The sequence below is a fragment of the Heloderma suspectum genome, chromosome 4 (assembly GCF_057233095.1).
Source record: "Heloderma suspectum isolate Gila_16-S chromosome 4, 16-S_ref, whole genome shotgun sequence".
In the NCBI taxonomy this organism is placed as follows: Eukaryota; Metazoa; Chordata; class Lepidosauria; order Squamata; family Helodermatidae; genus Heloderma; species Heloderma suspectum.
In genome coordinates this window covers 195677189-195697149 of record NC_139461.1, presented here as the reverse complement: position 1 = coordinate 195697149, position 19961 = coordinate 195677189, and the positions used below count along the sequence as shown (strand labels likewise).

The 19961-nt window shown below is 43.6% G+C and overlaps 1 protein-coding gene across 1 annotated transcript in view; it reads right to left on the bottom strand.

Moving 5' to 3' along the window:
- The window catches only part of SLC44A3 (solute carrier family 44 member 3), a 62048-nt gene extending 42710 nt beyond the window's left edge, over window positions 1-19338 (bottom strand). Inside the window, exons 1-4 of the mRNA XM_084851833.1 lie at window positions 19280-19338; window positions 16558-16665; window positions 14566-14708; window positions 13789-13925 (exon numbers count right to left, since the gene is read on the bottom strand). Of these exons, the coding sequence (XP_084707959.1) occupies window positions 13789-13925; window positions 14566-14708; window positions 16558-16665; window positions 19280-19306 (415 nt within the window). The 5' untranslated portion in view covers window positions 19307-19338. The remainder of the gene's footprint in view (window positions 1-13788; window positions 13926-14565; window positions 14709-16557; window positions 16666-19279) is intronic.
- Window positions 19339-19961: the final 623 nt, after the last annotated feature.

The following is a 19961-nucleotide window of genomic DNA, read 5'->3' as shown; positions in this document are numbered from 1 at the left end:
TGGTTCCATTGTCATATTGCTCTAACAGTCAGGAAGTTTTTCCTGATGTTCAGCCGGAATCTGGCTTCCTGTAACTTGAGCCCATTATTCCATGTCTTGCACTTTATGATATTTTAAATACTGTTGTGTTGTTTAATATATATAAACCAGGCACTGAGATCAACTGAACCAACTACACCTGCTGTTGATCCATTTCTGAGCACAATTCAAAGAGCCGGTGCTTTCTTTTAAAGCCTGAAACACCCTGAGACCCAGGTATCTAAAGGACCACCTCCTCCAGCCTCATGAAACTGCCCAAAAGATGCAATCATCTTCAGAAGCCCCCTTCTGACCCCCTCCATCTTTTGACGTTAAGAAGATGATGACTGGAGAAAGAGACTTTTCAGTTTTGGCACCCTGGAGGTGGAGGTGATGTCGAACCTGGTAACTTTTTGGCAAGAGGTGAAGGTCTTTGTACTTGCCCAGGCTTTCCAGCACATCCTCTAGCTAGTTTTAGGTAATGGTTTTAATGGATTCCACTGCTTCTGCTACTTTGACTGTTTTTGTTCATTTGCTGGATTTATTTTTTGTGTAGTATGGTTTTTATTTTCTATCTGTTTTGCTATTTATTTTCTTAGAAGCCTTGGGAAGCTTTTAAAATGGAAAGGCAGCTTAATGCATGGCATGCAAATTATCCAAGAATGGAAAGCTTCTACTACAGCTCCATTACTATTATTATTACTACTGCTATGATCCAACATGTATTCAGGGAAACGCAGAGGAAGATTGTAAGCATGCATCCATATCCAGTCCAGGATGATTCATTCTTAAAAGATGATGATATAGATGTTTAAGGCATATAAATGGGGATAGGGAAGAATTTAGCAAACAAAAGGGACATTTGGAGAGGGGTGCAATCAATGTATAGGACAGACCACAGCTCTGGAATAGAGCACTGCTGCAATCAGAATCCCTGGCATTTCCAGCTACAAGAATCAGGTAGCAACTGATGAGAAGTATTTTTCCCTGTGGCCCTGAACAGCAGTCAGAGCAGACCACAGGTGGGCAATGTCTGAGGGTTGGGAGGCTGCATTGCCTCTCCCCTGGAACCCTTGCCACAATTGCCACCGAATTTGCCACAGCAACAAAAACCACAGCGATTTTGCCACCATGACAAATTCAGCAGCAGAGATAGGGCGATGGGGTGGGGGGAACAATGCAAAGACGGCCATATGGGCCATATGCAGCCCAAGGGTCCAGGTGTTGCCCAGGGGGCTAGTCAAATTGTCTGACCTGGAATAAGAGATTCCCATATGCTAATGCAACATGGGGAATCTGAAGCCCTTGCTAAGTGCCCTCCTAAAAGGAAACATAACCCCTGAACAACACAGAGTTCCTGGGTTTGCCCATCATAAAAAATAGTCAGGAACGGGGTGTTTGTGGGTTGTTAGTTGAAAGCTGAAGTGAGTGAGCAGGCAGGAATCAGCATGCTCACGCGCTCCGGCACGCTCACAAACAACCCATTGTTTGATCGTGCAGATTGGGTCATGTGAACATACCAGAATCCTGGTATAACAGAGAAAAATGGTGGGATAATTTTCTCTGGCTATAAGATCTATAAAAAGGGCAAGAAAGGCTGTACAAAGCTGACTGGCTCTGTAAAAGAGCACATTCAGTTCAGTAGAATAGATAACCTAAGAGAAATAACTGCTCCACAGAATCACTGCAGACAAAAATACTAGGCCTGAAATGCAACAACAAAAAGACTTTGAGAAGTAAATTGCTATAAATAGTAAGATAAAAATCAGAAATGGTCCCAGGGTATAGTCTGAAGGCACATGAGGCAGCCACCTTGATGAAGCTAAGCAGGTCTGGGTCTGGTCAGTGCTTGGAGGGGAGACCATCTGGGAACCACATGTAGCCACCTTAAATTCCATGATAGAAGAAAGGTGGGATATAAATGTAATAAATAAATAAATAAATAAAGGTCTTTAAAGAGTCAGAAATAGTGAGGGAGCTGGTTAGTCTTTTAGATGACAAAGCTTTTAAAGGATTACAGAAGGAGGATAGAAAGGTGGTTGAGCAGTCAATGAATTATTTGTGTCAGTGTTTACTGCAAAAAAATATTAGACCTGCAGCTGAATTGCTTTTGGGGAGCAATTGTTGAGGAAGACCTAAGCCAAACAGAGGTGACAGGAGACAAAGTTCTAGGACTAACTGATAAATTAAAAATTAACAAGGTACCAGATCTGGATGATCAAGATTTCTTAAACTACTCAAAAGTGAAACCACCTCCTTAGCAGAAGCTTGGAAAGTACCCAATAGAACACCAATTCTTAAGAAGGTATTCAAGGAGATCATTACCTTGTCGTGGTGCTGGAGCTTGAGCACCTCAATGACGTCATGAGCTAAACCGTGAAGGGACACCCAAGACAGGAAGGTCATGGCAGAGAGGTCAGGCTAAATACGATCCCTGGGGAAGGAAACGGCAACCCACCCCAGTATTCTTGCCATGAAAACTAAATGGATCAGTACAACCAGAAATATGTCGGTATACCATCGGAAGATGGGACTCCCCGGTAGGAAGATGGTCGAAATGCTACTGGGGAGGAACAGAGGATAAGTTCAACTAGCCCCAGATGTGATGACGCAGCTAGCTCAAAGCCGAAAGGACGGCTAGAAGCCGATGGTGCTGGTGGTGAACGACGAATCCAATGTTCTAAAGATAACACACCATAGGAACCTGGAATGTAAGATCTATGAGCCAGGGCAAATTGGATGTGGTTACTGGGGAGATGTCAAGATTAAATATAGACATTTTGGGTGTCAGTGAACTGAAATGGACTGGAATGGGCCACTTCACATCAAATGACCACCAGATCTACTACTGCAGATAATGGGGTAGCCTTCATAATTAATAATAAAGTGGCTAAAGCAGTGCTTGGATACAATCCAAAAAATGACAGAATGATCTCAATTCGAATTCAGGGTAAGCCATTTAACATCACAGTGATCCAAATATACGCCCCAACCACAGATGCTGAAAAAGCAGAAGTAGATTAGTTCTATGAGGATCTGCAGCACCTACTGGATAGTACGCCAAAAAAGATGTTATTTTCATTATAGGAGAGTTGAATGCTAAGGTGGGTAGTCAAACGACACCTGGAATTATAGGCAAGCATGGTCTGGGAGAACAAAATGAAGCACGACATAGGCTGATAGAATTTTGCCAAGACAACTCACTGTGCATAACAAACACACTCTTCCAACAACCTAAGAGACGACTTTATACATTGACTTCACCAGACGGTCGACACCAAAATCAGTCTGACTACATCTTTTGTAGCCAAAGGTGGCGGACATCTATGCAGTCGGTAAAAACAAGACCTGGAGCTGATTGTAGTTCAGATCACGAACTTCTTATTGCACAATTTAGAATCAGACTAAAGAGAATAGGGAAGACCCACAGATCAGTGAGATATGAGCTCACTAATATTCCTAATGAATATGCAGTGGAGGTGAAGAATAGATTTAAGGGACTAGATTTAGTAGATAGGGTCCCGGAAGAACTATGGACAGAAGTTCACAACATTGTTCAGGAGGCAGCAACAAAAAACGTCCCAAAGAAAAAGAAAACCAAGAAGGCAAGATGGCTGTCTGCTGAGACACTGGAAGCAGCCCAAGAAAGAAGGAAAGCAAAAGGCAACAGTGATAGGGGGAGATATGCCCAATTAAATGCAAAATTCCAGAGGTTAGCCAGAAGAGATAAGGAATTATTTTTAAACAAGCAATGCGCGGAAGCAGAAGAAGATAACAGAATAGGAAGGACAAGAGACCTCTTCCAGAAAATTAGAAACATCGGAGGTAAATTCCAGGCAAAAATGGGTATGATCAAAAACAAAGATGGCAAGGACCTAACAGAAGCAGAAGAGATCAAGAAAAGCAAGGTGACAAGAATATATGGAAGATCTGTATAGGAAGGATAATAATATCGGGTATAGATTTGACGGTGTGGTCAGTGAGCTAGAGCCAGACATCCTGAAGAGTGAGGTTGAATGGGCCTTAAGAAGCATTGCTAATAACAAGGCAGCAGGAGATGACAGTATCCCAGCTGAACTGTTTAAAATCTTGCAAGATGATGCTGTCAAGGTGATGCATGCCATATGCCAGCAAATTTGGAAAACACGAGAATGGCTAACAGATTGGAAAAAATCAACTTATATCCCCATACCAAAAAAGGGAAGCACCAAAGAATGTTCAAACTATCAAACAGTGGCACTTATTTCACATGCCAGTAAGGTAATGCTCAAGATCTTGCAAGGTAGACTCCAGCAATTCATGGAACGAGAATTGCCAGATGTACAAGCTGGGTTTAGAAAAGGCAGAGGAACTAGAGACCAAATTGCCAATATCCGCTGGATAATGGAGAAACCCAGGGAGTTTCAGAAAAACATCTATTTCTGTTTTATTGACTATTCTAAAGCCTTTGACTGTGTGGATCATAACAAATTGTGGCAAGTTCTTGGTGGGATGGGGATACCAAGTCATCTTGTCTGCCTCCTGAGGAATCTGTATAACGACCAAGTAGCAACAGTAAGAACAGACCACGGATCAACGGACTGGTTTAAGATTGGGAAAGGAGTATGGCAGGGTTGTATACTCTCACCCTACCTATTCAACTTGTACGCAGAACACATCATGCGACATGCTGGGCCTGATGAAGCCAAGGCTGGAGTTAAAATTGCTGGAAGAAACATTAACAATCTCCGATATGCAGATGATACCACTCTGATGGCTGAAAGCGAGGAGAAGCTGAGGAACCTCATGACGAAGGTGAAAGAAGAAAGTGCAAAAGCTGGGTTGCAGTTCAACCTCAAAAAAACCAAGATTATGGCAACCAGCTTGATTGATAACTGGCAAATAGAGGGAGAAAACGTGGAGGAAGTGACAGACTTTGTCTTTCTAGGTGCAAAGATTACTGCAGACGCTGACTGCAGCCAGGAAATCAGAAGACGTTTACTTCTTGGGAGGAGAGCAATAACAAATCTTGATAAAATAGCGAAGAGCAGAGACATCACACTGACAACAAAGGTCCACATAGTTCAAGCAATGGTATTCCCTGTAGTAACCTATGGCTGCGAGAGCTGGACCATAAGGAAGGCTGAGCAAAGGAAGATAGATGCTTTTGAACTGTGGTGCTGGAGGAAAATTCTGAGAGTGCCTTGGACTGCAACAAGATCAAACCAGTCCATACTCCAGGAAATAAAGCCAGACTGCTCACTTGAGGGAAGGATCTTAAAGGCAAAACTGAAGTACTTTGGCCACATAATGAGAAGACAGGATACCCTGGAGAATATGCTGATACTAGGGAAAGTGGAAGGCAAAAGGAAGAGTGCAAGATGGATGGATGATATTCTGGAGGTGACGGACTCGACCTTGGGGGAGCTGGGGGTGGCGATGGCTGACAGGAAGCTCTGGTGTGGGCTGGTCCATGAAGTCACAAAGAGTCGGAAGCGACTGAACAAATAAACAACAATTCAAGGAGATTCAGGAAATTACTGATCTAGAGATCAAATCGCCAACTTTCACTGGATCATGGAGAAAGCGAGAGAATTCCAGAAAAACGTCTATTTCTGCTTCATTGACTACGCTAAAGCCTTTGATTGTGTAGATCACAACAAACTCTGGCACGTTCTGAAAGAGATGGGGGTACCAGACCACCTTACCTGTCTCCTGAGAAACCTGTACGAGGGTCAAGAAGGAACAGTAAGAACCACACATGGAACAACCGATTGGTTCAAAATTGGGAAAGGAGTACGACAAGGCTGCATATTGTCGCCCTGCTTATTTAACTTATATGCAGAATACATCATGAGAAACGCCGGGTTGGATGAATCACAGGTCGGAATTAAGATTGCCGGGAGAATTATCAACAATCTCAGATACGCAGATGATACCACCCTAATGGCAGAAAGTGAAGAGGATCTAAAGAGCCTCTTGTTGAGGGTGAAAGAGGAGAGTGCAAAAGCTGGTTTGAAACTCAACATTAAAAAAATGAAGATCATGGCATCTGGCCCCATCACTTCCTGGCATATGGAAGGGGAAGAAATGGAAGCAGTGACAGATTTTATTTTCTTGGGCTCCAAGATCACCGCAGACGGTGACTGTAGCCATGAAATTAAAAGACGCTAGCTCCTTGGGAGGAAAGCTATGGCAAACCTAGACAGCATAGTCAGAAGCAGAGACATCACCTTGCCGACAAAGGTCCGTCTAATCAAAGCTATGGTTTTCCCAGTAGTAATGTATGGCTGTGAGAGCTGGACTATAAGGAAGGCTGAGCGCCGAAGAATTGATGCTTTCGAACTGTGGTGCTGGAGAAGACTCTTATGAGTCCCCTGGACTGCAAGGAGGTCAAATCAGTCCATCGTAAAGGAAATCAACCCTGACTGCTCCTTGGAAAGACAGATACTGAAACTGAAGCTCAACTATTTTGGCCACCTAATGCAAAGAGAAAACTCTCTGGAAAAGACCCTGATGCTGGGAAAGACTGAGGGCAAAAGGAGAAGGGGATGGCAGAGGATGAGATGGCTAGATAGCATCACTGATGCAATGAATATGGACTTGAGCACGTTCCGGGAGAAGGTGCAGGACAAGAAGGCCTGGTGTGCTATGGTCCATGGGGTCACGAAGAGTTGGACACGACTGAATGACTGAACAACAACAACAATAATTTAACTTTTGTCCCAGATAAACTGCTGGAAAACATAGTTAAAGATAGAATGATTAATCACATAATAGAACAAGTATTGCTGAGGAAGAATCAGCATAGCTTCTGCAAAGGAAAGCTCTGTCTTACTGACCTTTTGAACAAGTACAGTCAGGGCCAGAAATATTGGAACAAGGATAACTGTTTTGGCAGTTGGCCTCTGTACACCACCACATTGAAGTTGAAAGGAAACACACCCAGATGGGAGCGAAGTTAGGACTTTCAGCTATAATTCAAGGGGTTTGACAAAAGTGGGGCACCATCCATTCAGGAAGTACAGCCAGTGGCATACACACACACCCATCATTGGTGGCTCATATGTAATAGAAGGAATGGCTGACAAGCAGCTGCATGGCCAGGTGTGGCCTGTTTCCTGGGTACCCCATGACCAAGCAAGCAGATAAAAGGAATGGAGGTGGTTCTGAGTGTTACATTTGCATCTGGTAACTGTTCACTGGAACTCCCAACATGAGGTCCAAAGAGGTCTCCATGTGAGTGAAGGAGGCCATCATTAGGCTGAGGAAACAACATAAACCCATCAGAGAGATAGCAAAAACAGTGGGAGTGGCCAATACAACAGTTTGGAACATGCTGAAAAAGAAGGAATTAACTGGCAAACTCAGCAACAGCAAAAGGCCTGGAAGACAACAGAAGACAACTAAAGTGGATGACCGCAGAATTCTGCTCAGGGTGAAGAGGAGCCTTTTCACAACATCTAGCCAGGTCAAGAACACTCTTGTGGAGGTAGACATGTCATTGTCAACATCTACAGTCAAGAGATGGCTTTATGAACATAAATACAGAGCCTTCACAACAAGGTGCAAACCACTGGTAACGCTCAAGAACTGAAAGGCCAGATTAGCCTTTGCCAACAAACACGTAAAAAAGCCTGCCCAGTGCTGGAATAAAGATTCTTTGGACTGATGAAACCAAGATTAATTTGTACCAGAATGATGGGAAGAGAAAAGTATGAAGAAGGAAAGGAACAGCTCATGATCCAAAGCATACCACATCATCTGTCAAACATGGTGGAGGTAGTGTTATGGCATGGGCATGTATGGCTGCCAATGGAACTGGTGTTTACTGATGACCTGACTGCTGATGAAAGCAGCAGGATGAATTCTGAAGTGTATAGGGCTATACTTTCTGCTCAGATTCAGCCAAATGCTGCCAAACGGATAGGACGCCGCTTCATATTGCAGATGGATAATGACCCCAAACATACAGCAAAAGCTAACCAAGAGTTTCTCAAGGCAAAGAAGTGGGATGTTTTTCAATGGCCAAGTCAAGTCACCTGATCTCAACCCAACAGAGCATGCTTTTCACTTACTGAAGACAAGACTGAAGGCAGAAAGACCCACAAACAAGCGGCAGCTGCAGTAAAGGCCTGGCAAAGCATCTCGAGGGAGGTAACTCAGCATTTGGTCATGTCCATGGGTTCCAGACTTCAGGCAGTCATTGACTGCAAAGGATTTTCATCCAGGTATTAAAGGTGACACTTAAGTTTGAAATGATGTTGGTTTGATCCATTACTTATGAGCCACCAACGATGGGATGTGTGTGTATGCCACTGGCTGTCCTTCCTGAATGGTTAGTGCCCCACTTTTGTCAAACCCCTTGAATTACAGCTGAAAGTCCTGACTTTGCTCCCATCTGGGTGTATTTCCTTTCAACTTCAATGTGGTGGTGTGCAGAGGCCAATTGCCAAAACAGTTATCCTTGTTCTAATATTTCTGGCCCTGACTGTATATGGATAGGAGTGATCCTGTAGACTTTATACAGCTGAAGTTCTGAAAAGCTATTCACAAAGTCCCTCAACAAAGGCTTTTGAGTAAACTTACTAGTCATGGGAGAAGAGGATGGGTTGAAGAACAGGAAGAAGTAGATAGGAATAAGCAGACAGTTCTTGCAAAGGAGAGAAGTAGGAAGTCAGATGCCCCAAGGATCTGTACTCATATTGGGATAACTTTAATAAATCATCTGGAGTCAGGAGCAAGCAGTGAACTAGCCAAGTCTGCAAAATGATACCAAATTATTCAGAATGGTGAAAGCCCAAGTGTTACAAAAAGATTTTTCCAAACAGAGTGAATGGGCAACAAAATAACAAATGAGATGTGAGTAAGTGTGCACACTGGGCAAAAAAACAACACTTCAACATATACACTGATGGGAGCTGAACTAGTGGTGATTAACCAACAAGATATCTTAGAGTTGTGGTAGGCCACAGCTGAAAACATCCACCGAGAGTACAGCAGCAGTGAAAGGCAAATGCCATATTATGGATGATTAGGACAAGGACTGAAAATAAAATGGCCAGTATTGTGTATAAATTTGTGGTGTGACTGCATTTGTAATGCTATGTATAGTTCACATTGTTCCATCTCAAAAGGGATATTGTAAAGATGGGATCAGTGCAGAAAAGAACAACCAAAATGATCAAGGAATTGGAACACCTTCCTTATGAAAAAAGCTAAAGTTTTCGGGACTTCTTTGTTTTGAAAAAAGCAACAGAAAATGGAAGTCTTGCTGAAATGAGGAGAGCAAAAAGGAACACCCATTTGCACAAAGAAAATTCAAGAAGACAGTAAGTGATGCAAAGAAGCATTTTGAAGAGCATATTGCTAACAACATCAAGGCCAACAATAACAATTTTTTAAAAATATATTAGAAGCAGGAAACCAGCTAGGGAGGCCGTTGGGCCGTTGGATGACAATGGAGTTAAAGGAGTACTAAAGAAGGATAAGGAGATTGCAGAGAAGTTAAATGAATTATTTTCATCTTGTCTTCACTGCAGTAGATGTAGGACAGATACCTGTGCTTGAACTGATGTTTTCAGGAAGGGAGTCTGCGGAACTGAGGCAAATAGTGGTGACAAAAGCTGAAGTTCTCAATTTTATTGACAAATTGAAAGCTATAGATCGCTGGGCCCAGATGGTATCGAACCTAAAGTTCTTAAAAACTGAAATGTGAAATTCTAACAAAAATACCTAATATGTACCTAAGGTCAGCCTCTGTATCAGAGGCCTGGAAAATGGCCAATGTAACACCAGTTTTTAAAAGGCATCCTGGGGACATCCAGGAAGTTACAAGCTGGTTAGATTAAATTCTATTCTGGGTAAACTGGTTGAAAGCATTATTAAAGATAAAATTAGTAAGCATATAGAGGCATAAGCTCTGCTGAAAAAGAATCAACATGGCTTCCACAAATGTAAGTCCTGTTTCACTAACCTTTTAGAGTCCTTTGAGAGTGCCAATAAACATGTAGACAGGGGTGATCCAGTAGTCACTGTTTACTTGGACTTCCAAAAGGCTTTTGGCAAAGTCTCTCACCAAAAACGCCTGAGCAAATTTAACAGTCATGGAATAAGAGGAGAGGTCCTTTTATGGATCAGTAACTGGTTAAAGAACAGAAAGTAGAGAGTAGGAACAATTGGTAAATCCTCCCAAAGGAGGGATGTGAACAGTGGGGTCCCACAGGGATCTGTACTGGAACCAATGCATTTCAACTTGTTCATCAATGATCTAGAATTAGGAGTGAGCAGTGAGGTGGCCAAGTTTGCTGCTAATACCAAATTATTTAGGATGGCTAAAACCAACAGGTATTGTGAAGAGCTCCAAAGGATCTCTCCAATTTGGGAGAATGGGCATCAAAATGGCAAATGCAGTTCAATGTAAGCAAGTGTAGAGTGATGACCGTTGGGGCAAAAATCCCAACTTCACATATAAGCTGCTGGGATCTGAGCTAGCAATGACCGACCAAGAAAGAGATCTTGGAGTTGTGATGGACACAGATGAAAATGTTGACCCAGTGTGCAGCTGCTGTGAAAATATGGCAAATTCCCTATTATGCATAATTAGGAAAATAATTGAAAATAAAACTGCCAATACCATACTGCCCATATACAAATCTATGGTGCAATCACACTTGGAATACTGTGTACAGTTCTGGTTACTGCACTAAAAAAAGATATTGCTGAGTTGGAAAAAGTGCAGAAAAGGGCAACTAAAGTGATCAAGGGGCTGGAGCATCTCCCCTTTGAGGAAAGGTTACAACATCTGGTACTATTTAGCTTACAGAAAAGGCGAGTAAGGGAAGACATGATAGAAGTGTACAAATTATGCATGGTGTGGAGAAAGCAGAGAGGGACACTTTTTCTTCCTCTCATCAGAACCCAGGGTCATCCCATGAATCTGATTGGTGGGAGATTCAGGACAGATAAAAGGAAGTACTTCTTCACACAATGCATAGTTAAACTATGGAATTCGCTACCACAAGATGGCGTGATGATGGCCACCAATCTGGATGGGTTTAAAAGGGGGCTAGACAAATTCATCAAGGTTAAGGCTATCAATAGCTGTTAGTCCTGATGACTATATTCTACCACTATCAGAGGCAGTATGGCTATGAGAGAGAGGGTACTATTACATGTACATCCTACTTATGAGTTTCCCACAGGCAGCTGGTTGGCCACTGTGTGAACAGAATGCTGGACTAGATGGACCCTTGGTCTGCTGCAGCATGGCTCTTCTTATGTTTTTATGTTAACTGAGAAAGTTCATGATAGAGATTTATAAAATTCATGGTGTGGAAAAAGTGGATAGACTCTTTCCTCCCCTTCTTATAATACAAGAACTTAGGATCACTCAATTAAATTGATTGGCAGTAGACTTAAGACAGACTCAGGACCTACTTCCTCATACGAAGCACAATTAACTCATTGACACAAGATGTGGTGATGTCCACTGGCTTAGATGATTTTAAAATGGGATTAGACAAATTCATGGAAGATAGATCTATTAGCCACAATAGCTAAATGAAACCTGCATATTCAGAGCTAGTAAGTCATAGAATCTTAGAATCATAGAATAGTAGGGTTGGAAGGGGCCTACAAGGCCATCGAGTCCAACCCCCTGCTCAATGCAGGAATCCAAGTCAGAGCATCCCTGACAGATGGCTGTCCAGCCTCGTCTTGAACACCTCCAGTGTGGGAGAGCCCACCACCTCCTTAGGTAATTGGTTCCATTGTCGTATTGCTCTAACAGTCAGGAAGTTTTTCCTGATGTTCAGCTGGAATCTGGCTTCCTGTAACTTGAGCCCATTATTCTGTGTCCTGCACTGAAGTCTCTGAAAATCAGTTGTTGGGAGGAGGCTAATGGCTCATTCCTTAAAAGTATCTGGCTGATTACTGTGGGAGACAGGATGCTGGGTTAAATGGACATTTGATGTCTGATCCAGCAGAGTTCTTCCTTATGTTCTTAACTGAACTAGGAGCTATACTGAACATAGAGGAATATGAAAACAGGGAAATTCGGGGGGAAATGAGTAGGGGGAACAGAACAAGGACATTAGGAAATAGTGGAAGAACAGGTAGGATGAGGCCAAGGTTAATGTGTTTGGTGTATGATGAACCAGTGATATCATCATGGCCCAGGACTAAGACCCCTCTGAGGTTTCTAGTGGAAGTCACTCTAAGGAACCTTCAGAAAAAGTTCCTAGACTTTCACAAGTGGGGCCTTCCACCTTGGATCCCACACCCTGACTTGTCAATCTCCAATCTGACTCTCAGGAGTGAACCTCAGACTCCTCCAGGGAGCAGGGTGGCTCTGGGGAGCATTCCCTAACTAGCTTCTCACTACCCAGACCCTCACTGCCTAGAGGAAATGGCAACTGCAGGAAAGGACACTGGCTATTTAAGAAAAACAGGTGCAGCAACTGAGGAAGTGGAATTCCCAGAAGGACTCTCCTGGCCTGGCTATAAAGCCTTGCCAGGTGCTGTAAGCCAGTGCTGGGGTAACTTGCTAATACTCTAGCTGCAGGACTGCTTTCTGTGGTTCTGAACTCTCTCCAGGGCCTGAGCTGGTACCTGTGGTGCTGGCCATGATACTAAAACTGCTCCTGTTCCAATTGCCTGACCCATGTCATACCTTCTTGCCTAAGCTGTTGTCCAGAGCAGATGATAGAATTCCGTATGTAGCAGAGCAGATATGATTACTTTAGTAGGAAACCTAATTCAAATTTCCCAGTGGAAAACTTGCCATGAGATCATTAACTGCTGCCAGATATATATTTTTAAATATGGTAAGTGGTATATAAATCTATTAATTAATTAACTAACAAAATTTAGAAAGCCTTTGTAGGGACCACAATAACATATCCACTTATACGGAAAAATTGGGACTTGGCTGTGCAGGAAAGCAAGTGCTTCCAAATGAAGCCTTTATTAATAGTTCTAATATATGTACACCAAAATCCAAAACAGCAAGCATGCCCAAGGTGACTTTGGACATGTTTCTTGAGCAGCAGTCTCCTATGCCATCTGCCCAAACATAGTGTGCTGTTGTTCTTATCATTTATACAGAAGTGACGTGGCCCTTTTTTCCCGAGCTGTATGTTTGGAAAGAAGGAAGATGGCAAAGAGTAAGAGTGAACAAGTCTAAATAGTTTGATAATCGATTAACAGCGCAATACTCTACATGTTTACTCAAAGTAAGACCCATTTTGTTCAATGGGACTTACTCCCAGGTAACTGTGCATAGCAGGGTGGCAAATGCAGCCCTCAACCTAATTTCAAAATCCTTCTGCAATTGATTTGGTCAGACCTCTGGCAAGAGTGATCTGTCCCTCTCCTGGCAGCCCACTAGACAGGGAAGAAAAGAGAGTGCGGGAGAGAAGTAAGGGGATGTTAGACAAAGAGAGAGAAAGGGGATAGCCCCATCCATTTTGTCGTTGACCCCACCCACTGCTGGCATGCAGCCTCTGGCATATTTTCCCCTCAAGAGAATGTGACCCTCAACAGAAAAAAAGTTCCCCAGCCTAGAGCATGGATACCCAGTGATGGGTAGGCACATGCTCTAAATGCTTTTTTGCTGCTAGCAAAACAAAATACAAAACCCCCCATGTGCATATTTAATACTGTCTTTTTCATACATATGTCAGATCAAGTCACATCAAATCAAGATTATTGCAAGATCTCAAAAGAAAAATAGATGTAGATAAATACATGCATATACACATATATAAATTCATATACTGTACCACATACCATTATTATTGGCAAAAAGTTGAATGTCTTCCAAGGAATTAAGCTGCTCTTGCGGACAACTCGGTACACACAATGCAACTGAATTGATTTTAAGATTTTTTATTTCCAAACCACATGAATTCAAAAAGAACACAAATCTAGGACAGAAAGAGAGAATTTCTATTTAAGAAACAACTTTTCCTCTCTGACAATCTCTTTTTCCCTTGCAAAACTGAAACATTAGAATTTTTAAATTAAAAAAAATTAAAGTGATTCTCTCACACATGCTACGTATTGCAACATATCAGTTTTATTGCAACAAAAAACAGGATGAAGTCTACTACTGACTCAGCAGGGATTAACCTTTATGCCCTAGGGAAGACTTCCTCAATGTACTGGCCTTCTGATGTTTTGGACTACAACTCCCAGCATTCCTGACCATTGTACATGTTGGCTGAAGGAGAAGTCCAGAACATTTGAGCATTACTAAGGTCAAGATATGAACTTGAGCACATTCTGGGAGAGAGCGGAGGACAGGAAGGCCTGGTGTGCTATGGTCCATGGGGTCACAAAGAGTCAGACATGACTTAACGACTGAACAACAACATCAAGGTCAAGATATTGCTATTTACAATTGTTGCTTTTGGCATATTCATGTAGTCTTGTCTTAATGTATAATACCTGTTAGACACATCGATGATGTATTCCTGAGGAATCAAATTCTATTTCCAATAGAGTAATGTTTTCCAATTTTCCAATTGATAATGTTGATGCCTTTTAAAATAACATGATACTCACTTTTTGTTTGTCATATCTTGTCCTGACAAAGGTGCGCCTACCACAGGAGTATTCTTCCGACCACATACATTTCCATAGCTGTCATATCCAAATACAAGTCTTTCTGCTGCTCCAGCCATTATAGCATAGCCAGTTATGAACATCTGTGAGAAAACATATGCTCATCTTTCTCCTTGGGATTCACATATCTGTCACATGGTGGGAAGGATCCAATGGTGTGCTCCCACTAGCACTACTGAAGGTGAGCTAGTGTAAACCAATGCTTCCATAATGTAACTAGAGCAACAGGGAAAAGCAATGATTTGCAGTGATTTGTGGCTGAAGATTGGCAGGACTGCTGAATTTTAGCAGCAAATCACTGAATTTTCCCCCTGCGCTACTTAGGTTTACATTAGCACAATGTTAATAGCGCAAGTGGAAGCACACCATTGGATCCTTCCCTATGTCACACCCTCCTTTTTACTTACACATATATCACAAAATATGTGCAAACTTGCACAGATTCCTTCACAATGTAATGATTTGTTCCAAATGAAACATCTATAGAGAGCCACTATAAACCAATTGTACCATCTAGGATTTCTTTTCAGCACTACATAATCAAGCAAGAATATCCACATCCTCAGTACAGACTAGACTGATTAGTTATGTGGGGCTTTAAAGGTAAAGGTGTCCCCAACCAGTCGTGTCCGACTCTAGGGTGCGGTGCTCATCCCCGTTTCTAAGCCGAAGAGCCAGCGCTGTCCGAAGACGCTTCCGTGGTCATGTGGCCGGCATGACTGAACACCGAGGCGCACGGAACGCTGTTACCTTTCCCGCCGAAGCGGTACCTATTTATCTACTTGCAATTTCTTGCTTTCGAACTGCTAGGTTGGCAGGATCTGGGACTGAAGACGGGAGCTCAGTCCGTCACGCGACACTCGGGTCTCGAACTGCTGTCCTGCCGACCTTCCAGTCTGCAGTTCAGCGTCTTAACCACTAAGCCACCGCGGCCCATATGTGGGGCTTTAGATGCCAGCAATGAGGTGGGAATTACTTTTGGGAGAATGAGTGCCATGGGGTCCAAAAAAATTTACTCCCTGTATAATTCAGAGAAGTTTCAGGAGGGAGGAAAGGGAGAAGATACCATTTGTCCTTCCCACCACCCAAAAAACTCCTCACTCTGATATATAGCAATAAAGTATTCAAGTTCAGGGCTGGCAGCCACTCCCAAACCTGAACCCTTGTCACTAAACATCACAGGGGGAAAAGGTTTCAGGACGACCGGAAAGGAAAAAAAAGCTGTCCTTTCCCGCTTCACCATCCTGAGTTTTCCCTCTTCCCAAGGCTACTGTCCCAGGCAGAAAAATTTCTGTTAGGAGCTAGATTATACCACAATATTTTGTTGAAGGTCCCCCTTGTTCCTTCTAATACCAAATTTGGCAATCCCACATCCATCAGTTTGGCAGGCAAGGTAGTGGTTACTCAGAGACACCCAAGTATGCAGAAATATATTTGTTTGTAACTTAGAAGAAAAGAAAAAAGAAAAAAACCCAAAGCAGTCCAATGAGGACTAAGCATGCTCAATGGCCTTCAAGAACCATGAAATATTGAGGGTGCCCATTGGAAAATAAAGGAAGAAAAGTGGCAATTGGACTGCTTGAGCCCAAACATCTGTGTTACTATGCATAACATAACATATATATAACATGATCTGAAGGCACATGAGACAGTCACCTTGCTGAAGTTAAGCAGGTCTGGGCATAGTCAGTACTTGGAGGGGAGACTACCTGAGAATCCCATGTAGCCACCTTCAATTCCACACTGTTAGAAAGGTGGGATATAAATGTAATACAAATAATGTAAGAGAGTGTAAAATAGTATTGTAAAATTGTGAAGCATAGTTGTTATTACAGCCCAAGATTAACACTTGCAAGACTTCTGATCAGATGGCTAGCAATTTCAAGAATTATTTCTTTTTAGGAAATTTGTTTCGACAGGAAGACTACTTACCAAACCAGCCCAAAAGACAAAGAATATCATCAACCAAAGGGGGTCTGTGCATTTCCTATATATCAATGGTCGCCACTTTCTTGGTTCAGGTAACCCATCTTCAGAAACCTAGAAATTATGAAAAAACATACTGAATATATTAAAAATTAAAGACGTTTAGGTAGACAATGTGTCTTCTAGTATCGTAATCTCTGAGTGTGATTTAGCTTGCACATGGTGTACAAGCATCACTGTGCCAAAAACATTAGCTGCCTATAATGGAGAATGTTTCTCGATGTATTAAATCTGGAAACATTCAAATGGAGTAGCAGTTAGCAGACACCAATGATTAGAGACAAAAGTTTTATCCATATGTGCCAGTCTTCATGGATCAAATGTGCTGTTTCACCCTGTGCACTTTTCACAACCTTTACAGCACTTGTCTTTAGCCCATGATGCCACCCCAACCATCTGAACGGGAGAAGTGAGGAAAAACAATAGTCCACAATAGTCCTCTGACAGGAATGCTATCAGCAAGTTTTACAGTGTTTTCTCACTCTCCTATAGAGATACTCCCCAAATGGAAACCTCTGTGTTTGGATTGGCACAGAATATCCAGGCTCTTGTTCTGAGCTCTTGTTCACTGAACAATATCTAACAACCTAAAATATGGATATTGAACTATGACGTATGCATAAACTATATGAGGTATGCATATACTCTCCAAACTTTCTCTCACAATGTAGTGAACTAGTTATCTCCATTCTAGGCCAACTCAAATGTATTAGTGGCTGGACTGCTCAGAGTCTCCCCTGCCACCCCCCATCTGAGCTCTTGTTCACATTGACATCAGATGCAATTCAGCTGAGTACCTAAGTATGTGAATGCACATAAATGCATACTTCGACTTCCAGAAGCTTTTGGCAAAGTCCTTCACTACACTGCTGAGCAAACACAGTCATGACACAAGAGTAAAGGTCCTTTTATCCCATGGGAACTAGTTAAAGAACAGAAAGCAGGGAGTAGGAATAAACAGTCAATTCTCACAATGGGGGGATGTAAACAGTGGGGTCCCACAAGGATCTATATTAGAACCAGTGCTTTTTAACTTGTTCATAAATTATCTGGAATTAGGAATGAGAAGTGAGGTGGACAAGTTTGTGATGACCTCATTTTGTTGTTGTTGTGAAGGGATAAGGCACTGTGAAGAGCTCCAAAGAAATCTCTCCATACTGGGGGAAGAGGTATTAAAATGGCAATTGCAGCTCAATGTGAGCAAGTGTAAAGTGGTCACACTGAGACAAAAAATCCAAACTTCACATATGCAGTGCTGGGATCTGAGCTGGTGGTGAGTGATAACTGACAAAGAAAGAGATCTTGGAATTGTGGTGGACAGCACAATGAAAACATTGACCCAGTACATAGCTGCTGTGAAAATGGCATGTTGGGCATAATTAGGAAAGGAACTGAAAATAAAATTGCCAGTATCATACTGTGCTTATACAAATTGATGATGCAACCACACTTGGAATACTCTGTACAGTTCTGGTCACCACACCTCAAAAAGAATATTGTAGAGCTGGAAAAGGTGCAGAAAAGGGCAACCAAAATGATCAAGGAGCTGGAGCAACTTCCCTATGAGGAAAGGTTATAATGCTTGCGATTGATTAGCTTAGGAAAAAAGGTGAGTATGGGGAGACAGGAAAGAGGTGTACAAGAGCTGCATGCATGGTGAAGATAATCTGACATCATAAGACTAGAACCTGGGGTCATCCAATGAAGCTGAGTGGTGCGAGATTCAAGACAGTCGAAAGGAAATACTTCACACAGTGCATAGTTAGTTGGCCACTGTGTGAACAGAATGCCGGACTAGATAGGCCTATGGTCTGATCCAACAAGGCTCACTCTACTCATGTTTATAGATGTGTAGTATTTCTTATGTGGCTTTTTCTCAGTGCTTTTTTCCTGGTGGAACTCACTCTGGCACCTTTTCTGGTGTTTGTCCACGATTTTAATGCTCTTCATTACAATTTAATTGCCATCTACTCCCGAGGAAGCATAATCCAAGAGTTCTGGTACCTTTTTCTCAAGAAAAACAGCACTGCTTTTTCTCATATAGTTTTTTCACATAGAAGAACTACACAGCTGTATAACATGGAGGTCTCCGCAAGACCTGGAAGCTTGATAGCACAGGGTTCCAGATTTACAGCTGTACGTGCAACAGGACACGGGGTGTCCATGACATCGGGGGTAGAGCGACTGGGCAGCACACCGCTTCCCCCTCACCTGTCCACCTCCCCCCCCCCGCCGCCCTTCATCTTAAAATGTTAACTGTATGGGGGAAACCGAGCGAGAGAGAGAATGAGCGCGGCAGGAGGCCTCTTGTCTTTATACTGGGAGCGAGCAGGAATGCACCTGTCGGCCTCAGAGGCGACCGACAGCGCCGTGTGTGCGTTTGAGGGAGCAAACCGCGTTTTCCATGGAAAGAGGGATCCTCCTAAGCGCGTCGTTGGTGCTGGGGTGTGTGCGGGGGGAGGCGCTGCCTGGCAGCCTGAGGACACAAGGCTCTTTCCCTCGAAGGAGGAGCGACAGCCGAGACCGCCTTTTTCCCCCCTCAGGGGCCTCCTCCTCCTCAGCGCTTTTCGCCAGAAAGATGCTGCCCCCCGCCCTCCCCAAGCCAGGCCGTCTTCCTTCGGTCACCGCAGGCCTCTCAAGAGCGCCCCGTTGCGTGCGGGTCTCTTACCAAGTATTCGCCGCTGTAGCACGCCATGCTGCTCCCTTCCCGCCTCCGCCTTCCCCTCCGGGGCAGCCTGGGCGGCTTCGTCCTGCTTTGCCAGTCCGGGGAAGCGAGTCTACGCGAAGGCAGGGCCGCGCCGAAGCAGGGCGCGGATTGCTTGCTGAGCAGGAGGCACCCACCCACCTCCTTACCTACTGCCGCCTGCCCGCGCGCCCGCCCTCCTACAGCCCGGTGCCCTGGGGACGAAGCGCCGCCCTGTTTACCTCACCCACCCGGCAGCCACACTTCAGCGGTTTTCGGTGTCATATTTCTCTAAGGGGTTCCCTTTCTGGAGCAGGATTTCTTTCCTCACTGAATTCAGGGGCTTTAGGTACTCAAAATGCAACATAGGCGCGCGCGCACAATGCCCAGAGAGCCAAGCCCTCGCCGCAAGGCAACAGCTAATATAAGCCCGCTGTTCGCCCTTCGCCCAGAAACGGCTCGAGCGAGCGGCCCGACCCTAGGCAGGTCAACCGGGAAGTAAATTCCACTGGGATCGGTGCCCGGGTAAAGAGCGCACCGGGTTGCTGCGCCTAGGCGTCTGTGTTCGCCCACGTGCGTAAGAGAGAGATGGCAACTGTAACACTTTGGAAAACAACCAGGAGTCTCTTGTGGCACTTTAAAGACTGTGGCATAAGCTTTCGTAGAC